Source organism: Toxorhynchites rutilus, chromosome 1 (assembly GCF_029784135.1).
Source record: "Toxorhynchites rutilus septentrionalis strain SRP chromosome 1, ASM2978413v1, whole genome shotgun sequence".
NCBI lineage: Eukaryota > Metazoa > Arthropoda > Insecta > Diptera > Culicidae > Toxorhynchites > Toxorhynchites rutilus.
In genome coordinates this window covers 62687622-62702246 of record NC_073744.1, presented here as the reverse complement: position 1 = coordinate 62702246, position 14625 = coordinate 62687622, and the positions used below count along the sequence as shown (strand labels likewise).

The following is a 14625-nucleotide window of genomic DNA, read 5'->3' as shown; positions in this document are numbered from 1 at the left end:
TTCCGGCCACCGAAGAAACTAGGAGCAATAAAATATCTCTTAACAGCGATTAGGTTTAATTCATTTCTAATAAGCTTAACATATTTTGACGATGAGGAAGTTCAAGTGACCTCCGGAAGCAACGCTAGATATAAGTAATAATTTATTATTATATCTATAATAATAAATTATTATAACAAGTTCAATCCACTTTTGGAATCGAATAACAACAACAACAAAAATGCGTATGCATATTATGCATTAATACACAAACACTCTCCACCAAACGGTATAAATCCGACTTTCCGCAAAATTTTGGATTCGAAGCAAAAACGTTGAGTGTGACATCTGCATTAAGAAAGACTATTTATTGCTCGCTGGAAGGAGCGGGAATGAGTGAGATTCTTTTCCATTATATTCTTCCCTAAGTTCAATACACTTTTGCCATTGATTCACCAACTCTTGTATTTCATCCCTAAAAAAATTCGGTAAATGCTGCAATAAATTCATCATTTGACGAAAATGCGTTTTCAACGTAAAAAAATTTAGAGTGTTGGTAACAAACGAAGGATTGTTCCAAGTGCTCGTACTTCAACACGTTGAGCCCCGTGTCGTCTGACATTGAGCTTATCATTAGAAAAAACGTTAATCATGAAAGGTTTGTTTTCGGTTGTTTTACGATATGTGACTACTTTCTTATTGAATTTCTGACTATTTTATGTTCATATAATAAATATCTCTGAGAACGGGGACCAACATTGAAAGTGTGCAAATACTCTTGACGCGGACTGAATTCGACTGATTTCGCCTTTACAGTTTCTTAGGTATGAGAAGGTTTGATTCTTCTCGAAGCAGTTCTTTCGTAACCATTTTTCATCCATTCAGCTGGTATAAAAGATTTTTATAGTATTATTCTGTTATTGTTTTACCGGTTGAAGATTATAAATTAATAACATTTCTTTTTGCTGAATTGCTGTATTTGTTTCGGTTTTCAACATATTTATTTTTCAATTTGTTCTCCCATCCTCACAGCAACGGCAGCTGGACGAACCGACGGTCGACAACCTCTGGAACTATCTGGTATTCGTGGCGTTCGTTGTGGTGTCAGCACTGATACCGATCCGCAGGCGACTATGCAGCCGCAAGGTGAAAACGAAAGAGGACTACGTTTTCGGGGCCGGCCATATTTCCACCCTGGCGATGATGCTGTCGATTGCACGGGGCACACTCGGTGTCATCTCGGTGCTTGGTTATCCCAGCGAGTTCTTCTACCGGGGGACAGCAATGTGGGAAACGCTGTACGGGATGGTCACGGCCTATCCGATCGTGTGTTTTGTTTTCATTCCTGTTTATTTCGATTTGGGGATTACGTCGGTTTACCAGTATCTGGAGTTGAGGTGAGTGCAAGCGTATCATGTTAACACATTCGACGCCCAACGCGACGTTTTTGAGTTTCTTGCAGAGCCCTACTTGCGATCAAATTATTAAATGAAGACCAAACTAATATAGATAACTTTTACATGATCTAGAAATGTTTGTTTTCAATTGAAGACGAATTGATAACAATAACACATGCCAAAGTCATAGTATAGGGGTTTTGCAAAAATCTGCAGTACAAATCATCCGTACTATAAATTAATAAAAAGTGTAGTATAAACAGTATAATATTATGGTTATGATTTTGTTATTTTTCTTCATATCCTATAGTTACATTTAGGTCCTAAAAATCCTACTCAATTCGAGCGAGGAAAGTGTCACCCATTTTTGGGCGACGGGGCGCTGAAAGTGTTAAATGCACATAGAGAGGGATGTGGATTGTGTTTCCCCGTGTCTTGCACCACCCTCATATTAATCATGACAGAGATGAAATTTCAAGCAGGTACCCATATTTATAGATTTTTGTGAATTCAATAGATTTTATAGTTTACATTGTCTCGGGACTATATTTTCTAATATTTTTTCTTGGAAGCTAAAAATTTTTTAGATAACATATATAAAATACGTTATTTTGTGCTATTGAATTATGATTTTTCAAAATTAACCGATGGTCCGAAAAATCATTTTTCCCTTTTTTTCTCCAAAAATTACTTCTTTTAAAATTCATAACTTTTAAACTACCGGGCCGATTCAGATGATCGGTATGTCGATATGTCGAATTTGAAGCCACGGTCGGTATGTCGAATTTGAAGCCACATGAAATACCACATATGCATAATGGATTCCAGTCGCATAGATGTTGTCCAGTCGCATAGGAATATTGAACGAAAATTGAAAACATGTTAACTTTGCAAAATCACTCAAAAACGAAAAAAACCACCTCTCTGATATTCGGATATGTTGTGTAGAAAAATCCCAGCTTTCAAGAAAAAGTATAAAAAAATATTGTGACATTAGTTCCGAAACCATGTAAGCTATGAAAAACAATTACAATCAATAATTACGAAAACAAAATCTGTTTTTTTTTCAAGTGTAATGTTTTTCAAACAAAGCTCTAACTCATTGGCTATATCGATCATCTAAATCGGTCCAGTAGTTCAAAAGTTATGAATTAATAAAAAAGGTCATTTTTGGAAAAAGGGGGAAAAGTTGATTTTTCGGACCAAAAATACGGGTCTAATATTTTACGATGAGGAATAAAACTACCAATTTTCATGAAAATCTGACAATTACTATATCGGTTTCGTATGGAATTCAATTTTGTGCTTGACCCATTCTCACCTCCACTCAGTGTGAATAAGAGATTATTTCGAAAGTATTGAAATTCGAATGGAAAATTTATTTTTGATGTTCAAAACCAGGAATGACTCATCTGGCAAGACTTTATGGAATAATTCTATCCAATATTTACATTTTTAGTAGTTTTGTATAATGCTGGGCATGAGTTTTTGGTGAGGTGTTATTTGATGGATTTGATGTTATTTGATGTGTAAATACATCAAACTTTGATGAATTATTAAATAATTACTAATTGTACTACAGTTAAGTATTATGCATTGGAAGTTGTGGAAATATGTCTCCTATTAAACGGCTCACAGCTTTCGAAAATATTCGCAATATTTGTCAAGATATTACTAATAGTAACTTTCTGCATTTTTGACCTGATTTGACCCCCATAACCCATTGACGATACGTCAACCTTGCGGATACAGCACAGATATAATCCACTTCCTGTTTTTTAAAATTAATTCGACCAGTCCTTCAGAACAGCTAGCCGTGGTACTCACTATCCCGTTTTCGTTGCAGATTCAACAGTCGGCTGGTACGATGCCTCGCCTCCGGTACCTACATTCTGCGCACTCTTCTCAGTCTCGGCGTTACCATCTACACCCCAACGGTAGCCCTGAACACCATCATCGGGGTACCGTATTGGGCATCCCTGCTGTGTATCACCTGTATCAGCATCTTCTTCAACGCTCTGGGCGGCATGAAGGCAGCCGTAGCTGCAGACGTGATTCAGAGCCTGAGCATGACTGCGATGCTGGTCGGGATCGTTATCTACTGCAGCATCGAGGGTGGTGGTATGACACGCATATTTGAGATCGGAGCGGAGAGCGGTAAGCTATAAAACAAGCTGTGAATGTGCTTTGTTCGGGAACAATAACTAGTTTGATTTTTTTGTCTTTCAGAGCGAATGAACTTTTTCAACTTTGCCGCTGATTTACATCTGCGAGTTACGACGACATCTGCCTGGCTGGGGGAGCTGTTTATGTCACTCAGTCTGTTGGGCTGCCAACAGAACTTTGTGCAACGATACCTTAGCATGCCTAATCTGAGCAAAATCAGAAGGACGATGTTGATGAATATACCGGTGGTAGCCATTTTGTTTTCACTGCCTTGGCTTGTAGGCATGGGAATTTTTGCATTATACCACAATTGTGATCCGTTGAGAGCGGGATACATCGATAGGATGGACCAAATACTGCCCTATTTCATAGTGGATTTCTTCGCAAGCACTCCCGGAGTATGGGGCATATTTGTTGGAACGCTGTTCAATGGAGCGTTGACGTTGAACATATCGAACATTAACTCGCTCGCCACGGTTACGTGGGAAGATTTCCTGTCACTGATTCCAGCGCTGACGAGGAAAACCGATTGCTACCAGCTGAATGTGATCAAACTGGTAGGATCGTTCTACGCCGTATTGATAATGGGCATTGCCTTTCTGGTGGGGCTTCTGTCCGGAGTGATAGAATCATCCGTACTAGTACTCTCGGCAACATCAGGACCTCTGCTGGGAGTATTCATTCTAGCAATGTTCGTACCCTTCGCCAACTGGAAGGGAGCAGCTTTGGGAATGGTTGTTTCTCACACTGTAACAGCATGGATAGTGACGGGTCGGATGATGTATGTTGAAGTCAACGATTCCTTATTGTCTACCTCGATCGTAGACTGCGCGTTGGATGTATCTCAAAGTAGCAACGCAACCTACACCAGCATGATAGATCATATAAGTAGAATTTCCTCCCCGCCCGAGGATTCCATGTTGCTGTGGATATACTCCGTATCCTACATGTACTATGGAGTGTTCGGCACCATACTGACGGTAGTGGTCGGTTTAGTGTTCAGCATAGCCACCTGGAGCAGTAGCGATGAGTACAACAAGAAAATGCTGCATCCTGCTGTGCGATGGTTACACTCACGGTCACCATTCGGAGGAAAGCGTTTCGGATCGTTTGACTTGAAGAAGGACGAAAAACCGACGTTGACTCCAGCGCTAGACGTTACCGCGGCAAAGGTTGCCGTTAAGAGTTGATATTGTTTATATTGAGATGACCGCGGTTTTTAGTAGCATATTAACGTTGGAAGTGCCATTTGCTTCTCAGCTGCTGTCAATGAATTAGTGTTGATGAAAAGTTGATATAGCTTTAATTATCTAAGTTTTTTGTTTAGCTGATATTGGGTGTTCGGAAAGTGGTATTGTATTAGGGAAACATTACAGATTTTCTATTGATGCAATCATGATTTTTAGTGTTGAGTCAAGTTCCAGAGCAAGTCTTTTTTTTTTCTCTATTATAGTGACTTTCAACACATTTCGACTGGTTCGTCACTTTTACTTCCATTATTGGAAGAATGTCGGGAGAGAGAATGGAACTCGTGATCTCTGCGTGAGAGGTATGGATGTTACCACTACGCCAGATCGCCTCCACCCCAGAGTAAGTCATGGAAGTCAATGCGATGGGACAGTCGTTTCTTCAAACATTATCCCGAACGTTTACAAGCGAATTTGAAAACAAACTTTGCTACCTAGTTCAGGACTGGCGTTTTGATAATAAATCCTATATAGAATGGTATCATAATGGTTATGCTTGGACCGCATTTTTACCTTTTCAATACGAAAAAGCTAAACTATGCCTGAAGAGCAACTCCCGGCTATCTTTTTTCGAAGGGAAGGAATCATACAAAAGCATTTCTTTTAAACTTTTTCACGTGAAAAGTTTCACATAGGTGTGAAGTTGACCGAGAGGTCGTATATTGAGCAGTAGTAAGTCTTCCGACAAAAAAACTGCATTCCGAACAATCCAGTAGATTCAAGTGATTTCTAATGTCAGTAATGTAGTATTGGTGCAATTATTTAAGAAGCAATAACATCTATACGTAGAAAATATTTATGCTGTCTAAGATGAAGTTATTCCTACGGATATTGTTAGGTTTTTAGAACAACGATCATATATTCATACAATGTTATTTAAGGAAAATGTGTAGCGCAATAAAAATGATAACTATTTATTACAAAAATATCGATTTTTTCATTATCTATTATCATAGTTAACACGTTGAGACCCGACCGAACAACATCGAACATCGAGGATGAACTTCACGTTTGTTTCACATCCCTGGTCCCTGCGGATCAATTATGGGCTTTTCTAAAAATCATTTGATAACGCTCTTCAACACAGTCGGTTGAGGATTGTGTCACATTTACCCGAATTCAAATCACCCGAATGTAACAAATACCCGAATGCGACAGGAACACGAATGGATCATCTATCTGTATAATCATTTACCGAATGCAACATTTACCCGAATGTAACAATTATATATTGCGTGGAAAACGAGGAAAAGCGGCGTTGCGTATCTGGGAGCATGCATCATATCAGATACGCCAGGTTTGAAGACATTTCTTCATTTTGAAGACATTTGACTTACTGTGAAGACATTTGATTTTGTGAAGACATTTTGAAGGCATAATGAAATGTGTGAAGACATCCAGTATGATAGTATATGTGATTTTTTAAGAGATATTATTTCCATAAAATTCTAACTATTGGCCGAAAACATCGCTTTTTTATCAGTTGCACTTGTTTAATTTTATTCTTAGTAATCGACGGACATTTTTGTCTCGGTATCATTAACTTTTCAAACTTTTCCAACTTTTCCAAGCAAAAAATCCACAAGTATGTAGAATGATTTCAACAACAAAGCAACCATCTCTAGAAGACATTAGTTCATTTGAACTCGAGAATTCGAATGCATGTGACACTATTTTTATTATTTTGGACCTATACTAAGAATAGATTAACCTAGATCTTTTTTCCACTTCACAAATCGAAAATTTTCCGGTTACATACCGTTTCAATAATTAGTTTCATGGATATGATTTACAACCAAAACTTCAAAGCTGACATATACAAATTGAGTTGTCACAGTTCCGTTTTTGCGGAAGAACTGGGGCGATATTCACTCAATGAACGGTGTATCAATTATCATTCCTAAGTACACAAAATTTGGTTCACAGTTGCGGAATATGTTCTTTGTTTACATTTATTGAAATAAGCTTCAAACCCTCAAGGTAAGTTTAATAATATGTGCTATATAACAAAGTATGGTATAATTTGCTCAAAAGTATGTTATGAATTTTATTTTTTCTCCGGTATGATTGTGAAGACATTTTTTCGTATTTCGTGAAGACATTTCAAAAACTCACCTGGCATTTCTGCATCATACATATATAGATCTGCTTTATTACAACAAACATTGCCAAATCATCTGGCTGAGAACATGCCTGAAAATTGAAAATGAAGATTTCCTAAAGCAAATATAAAAATATTTTTTGAGTCCAAAACACTGATTTTATTTTGGCAACCTTATTTACGTATACATCTGGGTCATGCGGAGTCAATAAAATTTATTTCCCAAGTGCATTTTGCACCTTTTTCCCCATGGTTTTTTCCACATGCTGTTAGATGTTTCTTCTATAAAAGGGAACAAACGTTTTCGAGACTCAGGATTTGTTTATTTACGGTTTTTGATCGAACCAGAATTGAAATAAATGTTGTGATTTGCGTAATTCGTATTTTTTAGTTGTATTGATGAAAGAAAAAAGTTTAAATAATATAATTCTGTCGTTTAGAATAATAAACACCTAACATTAAATTTATATTCACATTCACAACTTCTTCCTGTTAAAATCCACTTTCCTTTTGACACCTAACAGCATGCATTCCGATTTATTTAAATTCGAGGAAAACTTTTCACAAGTTTTATCAATAAAATGTTGTTGCTCCATACATATTCCTCTATATCAGGGTTTCTCAAAATGGTCGATATCGGCCCCTTGGGGTCGATTTCGGTTTTCCAGGGGTCGACAGAAACGACCCCTATAAAATAACACATGTTCTTATTTGAAATATCAAAGATACTCCATAAGTTGTATTATGTGAACCAATATGTTATAAAAATGACCAGTGTTGGCACATTTGATCCTGTCAAATTTTCTGAAAAAAATCTGTATATTTGTGTTTTTGGCGAAAAAATCTGTATCAAAATACTAACGGGAAAAATGGAAAGATCTATTTTCATTTTGAATTGATTGTTCTTATATATGGTTTGTTTAAGTCGTATCAATACAACAAAATAAATCATAAAGAAAGTTTTCTCATACATGGTTTAGTCGAACTTTGCTTTTCCTAAATTTTCCGTCAATTTCATCCTTGACGCCCCTCCTTGAGTCGATACATATTTCTTTGCTTTCAAAATAGAGTCCATCATTGTGGAAGCCAACCGATTTCAGAACTTTGTTTTGTTGGCACTGTGAAGCGGGAATATTCACTCAACATACGCTGATGAATGTGGAATTATGAAGAAGTGTCCCAAAAACATCCTTGGCAGGAATGAAGAAGTGAGGTAATTATCACAAAAGCTTCAGGACCATGTTATATTATCATATGTCACTCACTCGGAAGCATTACACGAGGATTTTACTAAAATATTTTTAGATCTTCAAAATTTTCAAATTCTTCAATGGATAATAAATCAGTACTATATCACATCCATGGAAAGAGTCAAGGTGATCATGCAAGAAAAGTTGATTATCATCAACATAGATGAGGAGCTCAAGCAGGAGTACAACCATAGTTGTCATATGTTCTAGTTATAACGAAACATTGAAAAACAGTATCCCGCGATGTGAGACATTGCTAAAAAATATCTCCTCGTTTTTCCATTATCATACTTTGTCGAAAAAGGCTTCATTAAGGTCACAAACAACGCGAAACAGAATTTTGAAAATCAACGAACGCGAAGATTAAAGGCTTCAACTAACCAATTTTGATATTTTGGTTGTTGTGGATAGATTGGCTTGCGATTTAAATGTTTTTATAGGTTGTGAGTAATTTGTTTTAATAATTATTTATTACACTTGATATTTACTAAATTTTATCTCTATTTATTTTGTTGAATATGATGAGAAAATATTTTTTTACTGTATTATAGTGACTTTCAACACTTTTGGCTGGTTTGTCACATTACTTTCATTTTTTGGAAGAATGTGGAGAGTGTAATTTGAACTCATGATCTTCTGCGTAAGATTAGCTGATGTTATCAATACGTCAGATCGCCTCCATGAGAAAATAAAGTTTATTTATTTAACCATCTGATAATTATTCAGTATAAAAAAAAACAAAGATAGGATTTTCAAAGAAATTTTGGTCTAAAGTATGACTTAATCCTGGAAAAGAGATTTCTTGCCCAAAACAGTTTGAGAACCCCTGCTCTATATCCTCAATTTGCTCGTCCATATCATACGAGAAATTATCAGTAGCGATTCATTCGTGTAATTTTATGTTAATTAATTTCCCGGAGGAGCATCTATTTGATCGACATTTTTGATGAGCAAAATTCACACGCTTTCTGAATTAAAACACGGCAAAAGATACGACGATACAAAAAATATAGATTACCTGTAGTATATGTCAAATCACGTTGAACCCAGATTTTTCGTTCTATGTGGGTGCATGCTGGAAGCATACACTTTAGGCGTTTACTTTAGCGTTGATCGTATTCATAATAATATCCAAGATGGCAGCACCATGTATAAACTCTGATCGATTTTCTATTTGGAATGTATACACTGTTAATTTAACTACATTGTAAATAAGAGTTTCTGAAAAAAAATATTAACTTGTTTCTTGTATAGATGCATGATCCAGGTTAAAACTTAACGAGTAAGGAGAAGGAGAAGGAGAAGGAGAAGGAAAAGGAGAAGGAGAAGGAGAAGGAGAAGGAGAAGGAGAAGGAGAAGGAGAAGGAGAAGGAGAAGGAGAAGGAGAAGGAGAAGGAGAAGGAGAAGGAGAAGGAGAAGGAGAAGGAGAAGGAGAAGGAGAAGGAGAAGGAGAAGGAGAAGGAGAAGGAGAAGGAGAAGGAGAAGGAGAAGGAGAAGGAGAAGGAGAAGGAGAAGGAGAAGGAGAAGGAGAAGGAGAAGGAGAAGGAGAAGGAGAAGGAGAAGGAGAAGGAGAAGGAGAAGGAGAAGGAGAAGGAGAAGGAGAAGGAGAAGGAGAAGGAGAAGGAGAAGGAGAAGGAGAAGGAGAAGGAGAAGGAGAAGGAGAAGGAGAAGGAGAAGGAGAAGGAGAAGGAGAAGGAGAAGGAGAAGGAGAAGGAGAAGGAGAAGGAGAAGGAGAAGGAGAAGGAGAAGGAGAAGGAGAAGGAGAAGGAGAAGGAGAAGGAGAAGGAGAAGGAGAAGGAGAAGGAGAAGGAGAAGGAGAAGGAGAAGGAGAAGGAGAAGGAGAAGGAGAAGGAGAAGGAGAAGGAGAAGGAGAAGGAGAAGGAGAAGGAGAAGGAGAAGGAGAAGGAGAAGGAGAAGGAGAAGGAGAAGGAGAAGGAGAAGGAGAAGGAGAAGGAGAAGGAGAAGGAGAAGGAGAAGGAGAAGGAGAAGGAGAAGGAGAAGGAGAAGGAGAAGGAGAAGGAGAAGGGGAAACAGGAGACTGTTGATACAAAACAAAAATCGTAAATTACATCTCTCGTTCGTTTAATCGTGTCTGGGGGAGATAAGATTACTCGTGCTACTCCTAACGTGGGATTTTCGTTTATATAATGCTTGTCATTTTTCTATTATTCAATGGTTTGTTTAAAAAAATACATCAAATGCTTCAAATAACATCCCTGCGATCTAAACGGTCATTCATTAGCAACTTGACAGTTTTGTGTCTTCGTGTGAACGAACCCCTCAAACATTTTAATGATGTGTCAATGTCAAAACGTTAGTCAAAATCAACATATTTATCATCTTCAGCGATGAGGCTTATTTCTGGCTCACTGGCTTTGCTAACATGTAAAATATGCGTTATTGGTCAGATGCAAACCCAGATGTGTTTCAACAAATACCATTGCATTCGCAAAAAAAATACTGTTTGGAGTGGTTTTCATGCCGAAGGAGTCATTAGGCCGTATTTCTTGGCCGATGAGAACGACGGTCATGTTACCGTCAATGGAGAGAGCTATCGCGACATGTTGGAAGGCTATTTTTGATCAGAATTGGAATACCTTAACATCAACGATATGTGGTTTCAACAAGACGGCGCCACTTGCCACACAGCGTACGTTACAATGGATTTATTGAGATAGCAAGTTAGGTGAACGTGTTAATTCGAGATGTGGACCTGACGATTGACCGCCTAGTTCATGCGATTTGATGCCACTGGATTTATTTTTATGGGACGATCTCAAGTCACTGGACTATGCCAACAAGTCAACAACTTTGTGATCGATCGCTGTAAACAGGCCTGTGGTGGTCAAATGACCGAAATTGGATTTCATTCTTTACATGTAAGAGTTGAACTACAATCAGTATAAATTTGTATTCAATGCCTCAAAAAACCTGTGTTTTATTGAAAAAATGATAAGTCTTTACTGAAAGACCCATTATTAAGAAACGGTCGAGGGATAAGTATTCATGTTGTTTGTTTTTTTCCCTATACATGTTCAATTTTTAGATTTTCATTTACATTTTATACCAGGGTTTCTCAAAGTGGTCGATATCGACCCCTTGAGGTCGATCTCGAAATCCGAGGGGTCGACACAAACGAAAATTGATTTTAGGGGTCGATGACGTCTAAAAATCGACTCCTATTAATTAACACTTGTTCTTATTTGGAACTTTCATGATACTGTATAAGTTGTATTACGTGAAGCAATTTGTTACAATAATGATATAATATTAGTAGAACGAATAAAGCCATGATCGAATTCGAGTCCAAACAAACATAACAAGCTTGCATTTAGGTTGCAAGTTGTTTGCATAATAAGATTATTAATTGTGAACAATGCGCTGCGCTACCAAGTTCGGATTATTTTGGTATACCGCCAAACATACTTTGTTCATGGAGGACCTCGCTCAAATGTAGCATTGCCATGCGACAGAATGATAAAGTCAGACAAGTTTGTATATTATTTTCCCGCTGCGCCTGTGAGTTTCTTCACCCACAAAAGGTCCAAACGTTCTTCTTTTCGACGATAGTTTTTTAGCATATCGCACGTGCCCAAAGTATCACAAAACTCGAGGAATTCCTGTTTACTTATGTTCGCCACGGTATTACTGATTCTATTTTTCTCATTTTTCATGCGCTTTTATGCAAACAAACGCTGAATACAAGAAATATATCGTGTCATGTCTTTGTCGTGGATACGACAAATACGACTTCATCTTTCGAAGAAAATAAATGTAGTACTCTTTACAGTTCTGTCAAAAATCAAAATATTTATCTCATAAACTTGATTTAGCCATTCTTTCGTTTACATAAATGAATGAAACGAACAAGGAATCATGCCATACGACTTGCAACAAAGAAAGTAATCTTTTCACAATACAAGAATTGACCTAAATTGGGGCTTATTCGCATCTGAATTCGGAAATTGTTTCATTTATTCACTGGTTTAATCAATAATTTAATCAATACACTCAAATGTCTACTAAACCAACTGTAGTCCTACGTTAACCTTGCGGTTGTATTTTTGGTATAACCCACCCATAGTTTTTCCGGAAAATATTTCTATCTTTACTTTGCGATTTGAAAGTTAGTTTCAAAAATTAATTACCTACTTAAGTATTTGTAAGTAATCTGTACTTAAAAATTATTAGTTACACTAGTTACACTATTACACTATGGGGGTATCACTTCATTCTGGAAAAGGGGTCACTCGCCCAAAACAGTTTGAGAACCCCTGCTCTATACCTTCCTATAAAACGCAGTCTTACGTTAAATGTTCTGTCCAATGAAAAGACATCATTCGCATGTGCTGCTTAGTCCGAAAACAGATCCATCAGTCTCATACATCGCTCTATCTCTTGAAAACGCCACAGGTTGGTGTTATCTCTTTCCGTTGCATTCATCTTAATTAATGGTATGCTTAATCAAAACAAACACCCCAAAACGGTGTGGTTATTGCGTTTTGAATTTTGTAATCAGCGTCCATTCGGCAAGAATAAATATTCGGTCATCGATGATCGCATTCGTGGGGTTTTTTTTTGGTCCGTCTTCTCTCATCTTTCGGGGTGGAATTTCTGTGTATTTTGTGTCTTGCGATGTTGGATTGCATCCTTGTGGGATTATTTTTAACACTGTCTACATGCTAGAATTCTCATGTGGCGCCAAATCGGATCACTGGTTCCTTCACCTTGTGGAGCTGCTGAACAGAAGAACGCCGGATTGATTCTTGTGGAAGGGAATTCTGTACATGTTACGAAGTCTGTCGTTTGGTGGATATTTGATCGGATAAAAACAACAATCTTAAATTTGAGACGTTATTGTTACTTGAATAAAAACCACAATCCAAACCAATATTATCACGAATTTGGCGATTAGGGAATGTCTAGAGTGAAACCGGAAGGATAGTTTTGCGGGTGCGTTTTTGAGTTTCCATCCAGTTTCAAATGTTCTGGATCTGTGTGAGTTAATTGTTTCGTTATGTAATTAGATCCAATAAATCTAATTTGCGTCTGTCATTGGATGGTGTGTCTCTGTCTGAAAGACTTGATGTCGAGCAGAAGATATACATGCGTCAGTAGATGTTGCCGATAATTATGAAGTATTTAATATTGGAGGAAAAAGAGGTCCATCATATTAACGAGGCACCAAATGGAGAGAATGGTGATTGATTGATTTTGCGGCAATTCTGAGGAAATGTGTACTGAATTCCAGGGATGCATACGTTTGAGGGCGTTCAACTTGCTTGTCAGACTTGTCAGAATAAAGAAAATATGAATAAATATATGTCAGAAAATGATCAAAACATGCGGACTCAATCGAATTCATTTATTTAGATTTGTTTTTGGATATGATCTGGTTATTAGAATGGAAGTATATTAAATATAGTATTGATGTAGTGGCCAAGAACATCACACTGTAAAGATGCTCGAGATGCAGCTAACAGGGTGACTCATCTGAAGTGTTATCAAAGTTGCTTAGGCCCTTCATGTATCTTCATGTATTGCTTCCTTTGTATGGTAACAATTCACTGTATTTTTGACAAACATGTGGGAGCGCCAGTGAAATAGTTTGACATTTAAACGCGAAAGTTCTAAGCAATGGAATATATTGCCTGACACAGCTTTCGTTTGAATGAGAAATAGTACTCCAATGATGTCACGAACAAGATGACGGTGTCATAAACTTTTTTAACCTGCTAATGATACATTAAATTAATTGTGAAACCATAGAGAAATGATTTTCTGAGTTTGCCATTCCTCACAGAGATAGTGCCGGAAAGGCCGCCCCAAATCAATTGTTGTATCTAAGAATCTCGATGTTGTCCAAACACCATTGGAACCATGAAGAACTTATTGCTGCCTCCCAACAGATGACGTTACGAGAACTTCGTGCGTGTAGGTATCAATAATTAATCGAAGATATCAAAGATTAATGGGGAAGTTCTAGAATCGTGCTTGAAATTCTGTATCAATCATTACGCATTTTTTTAAAATGACATTTATGTCGAAATTTATGACAAAATGGAGTGTTTACGGGAGGATTATTGAATTAACGGGTGGCACTAACATTTTTGAATTTCTTTCTCAAGCCATAAAAAAAAACGTCACAGGGGGGTTGTGTCCGAGACACGACCGCCTAGTTGACGTAGGATTCCGTTAAGCTATCTGATGATTTTGGATGTGTTTGAAGAATTACATCGTTAAACTCTTTGATAATGATTTGGGTCTAATGTCTTTGTTAGGGAACACATTTCGGTAGTAACAAAAGTTCCCCCTACTTTTATGTATTTGCAATGTCGATTCCCTCCAGGCAGCTTGGTTTAGATGTCTCTGTTTGGGACCCGCCACATGTGTCGTCAATTTCGACCAATCAGAAGTGGGTATTTCCGCTAGAATAGGGGTTGGGATTTTTCAACTGTTCGATAGTTAGTTTCATAACATATATT

The 14625-nt window shown here is 37.4% G+C and overlaps 1 protein-coding gene across 2 annotated transcripts in view; it reads left to right on the top strand.

The window, feature by feature from the left end:
* Positions 1–5679, top strand: part of LOC129763020 (sodium-coupled monocarboxylate transporter 1-like) — a 31606-nt gene extending 25927 nt beyond the window's left edge. For both annotated transcript variants that reach the window (XM_055761728.1, XM_055761729.1), the window contains exons 2-4: positions 1012–1376; positions 3223–3533; positions 3606–5679. In XM_055761728.1, coding sequence (XP_055617703.1) covers positions 1012–1376; positions 3223–3533; positions 3606–4732 — 1803 coding nt within the window. In that variant the 3' untranslated portion in view covers positions 4733–5679. The remainder of the gene's footprint in view (positions 1–1011; positions 1377–3222; positions 3534–3605) is intronic.
* Positions 5680–14625: the final 8946 nt, after the last annotated feature.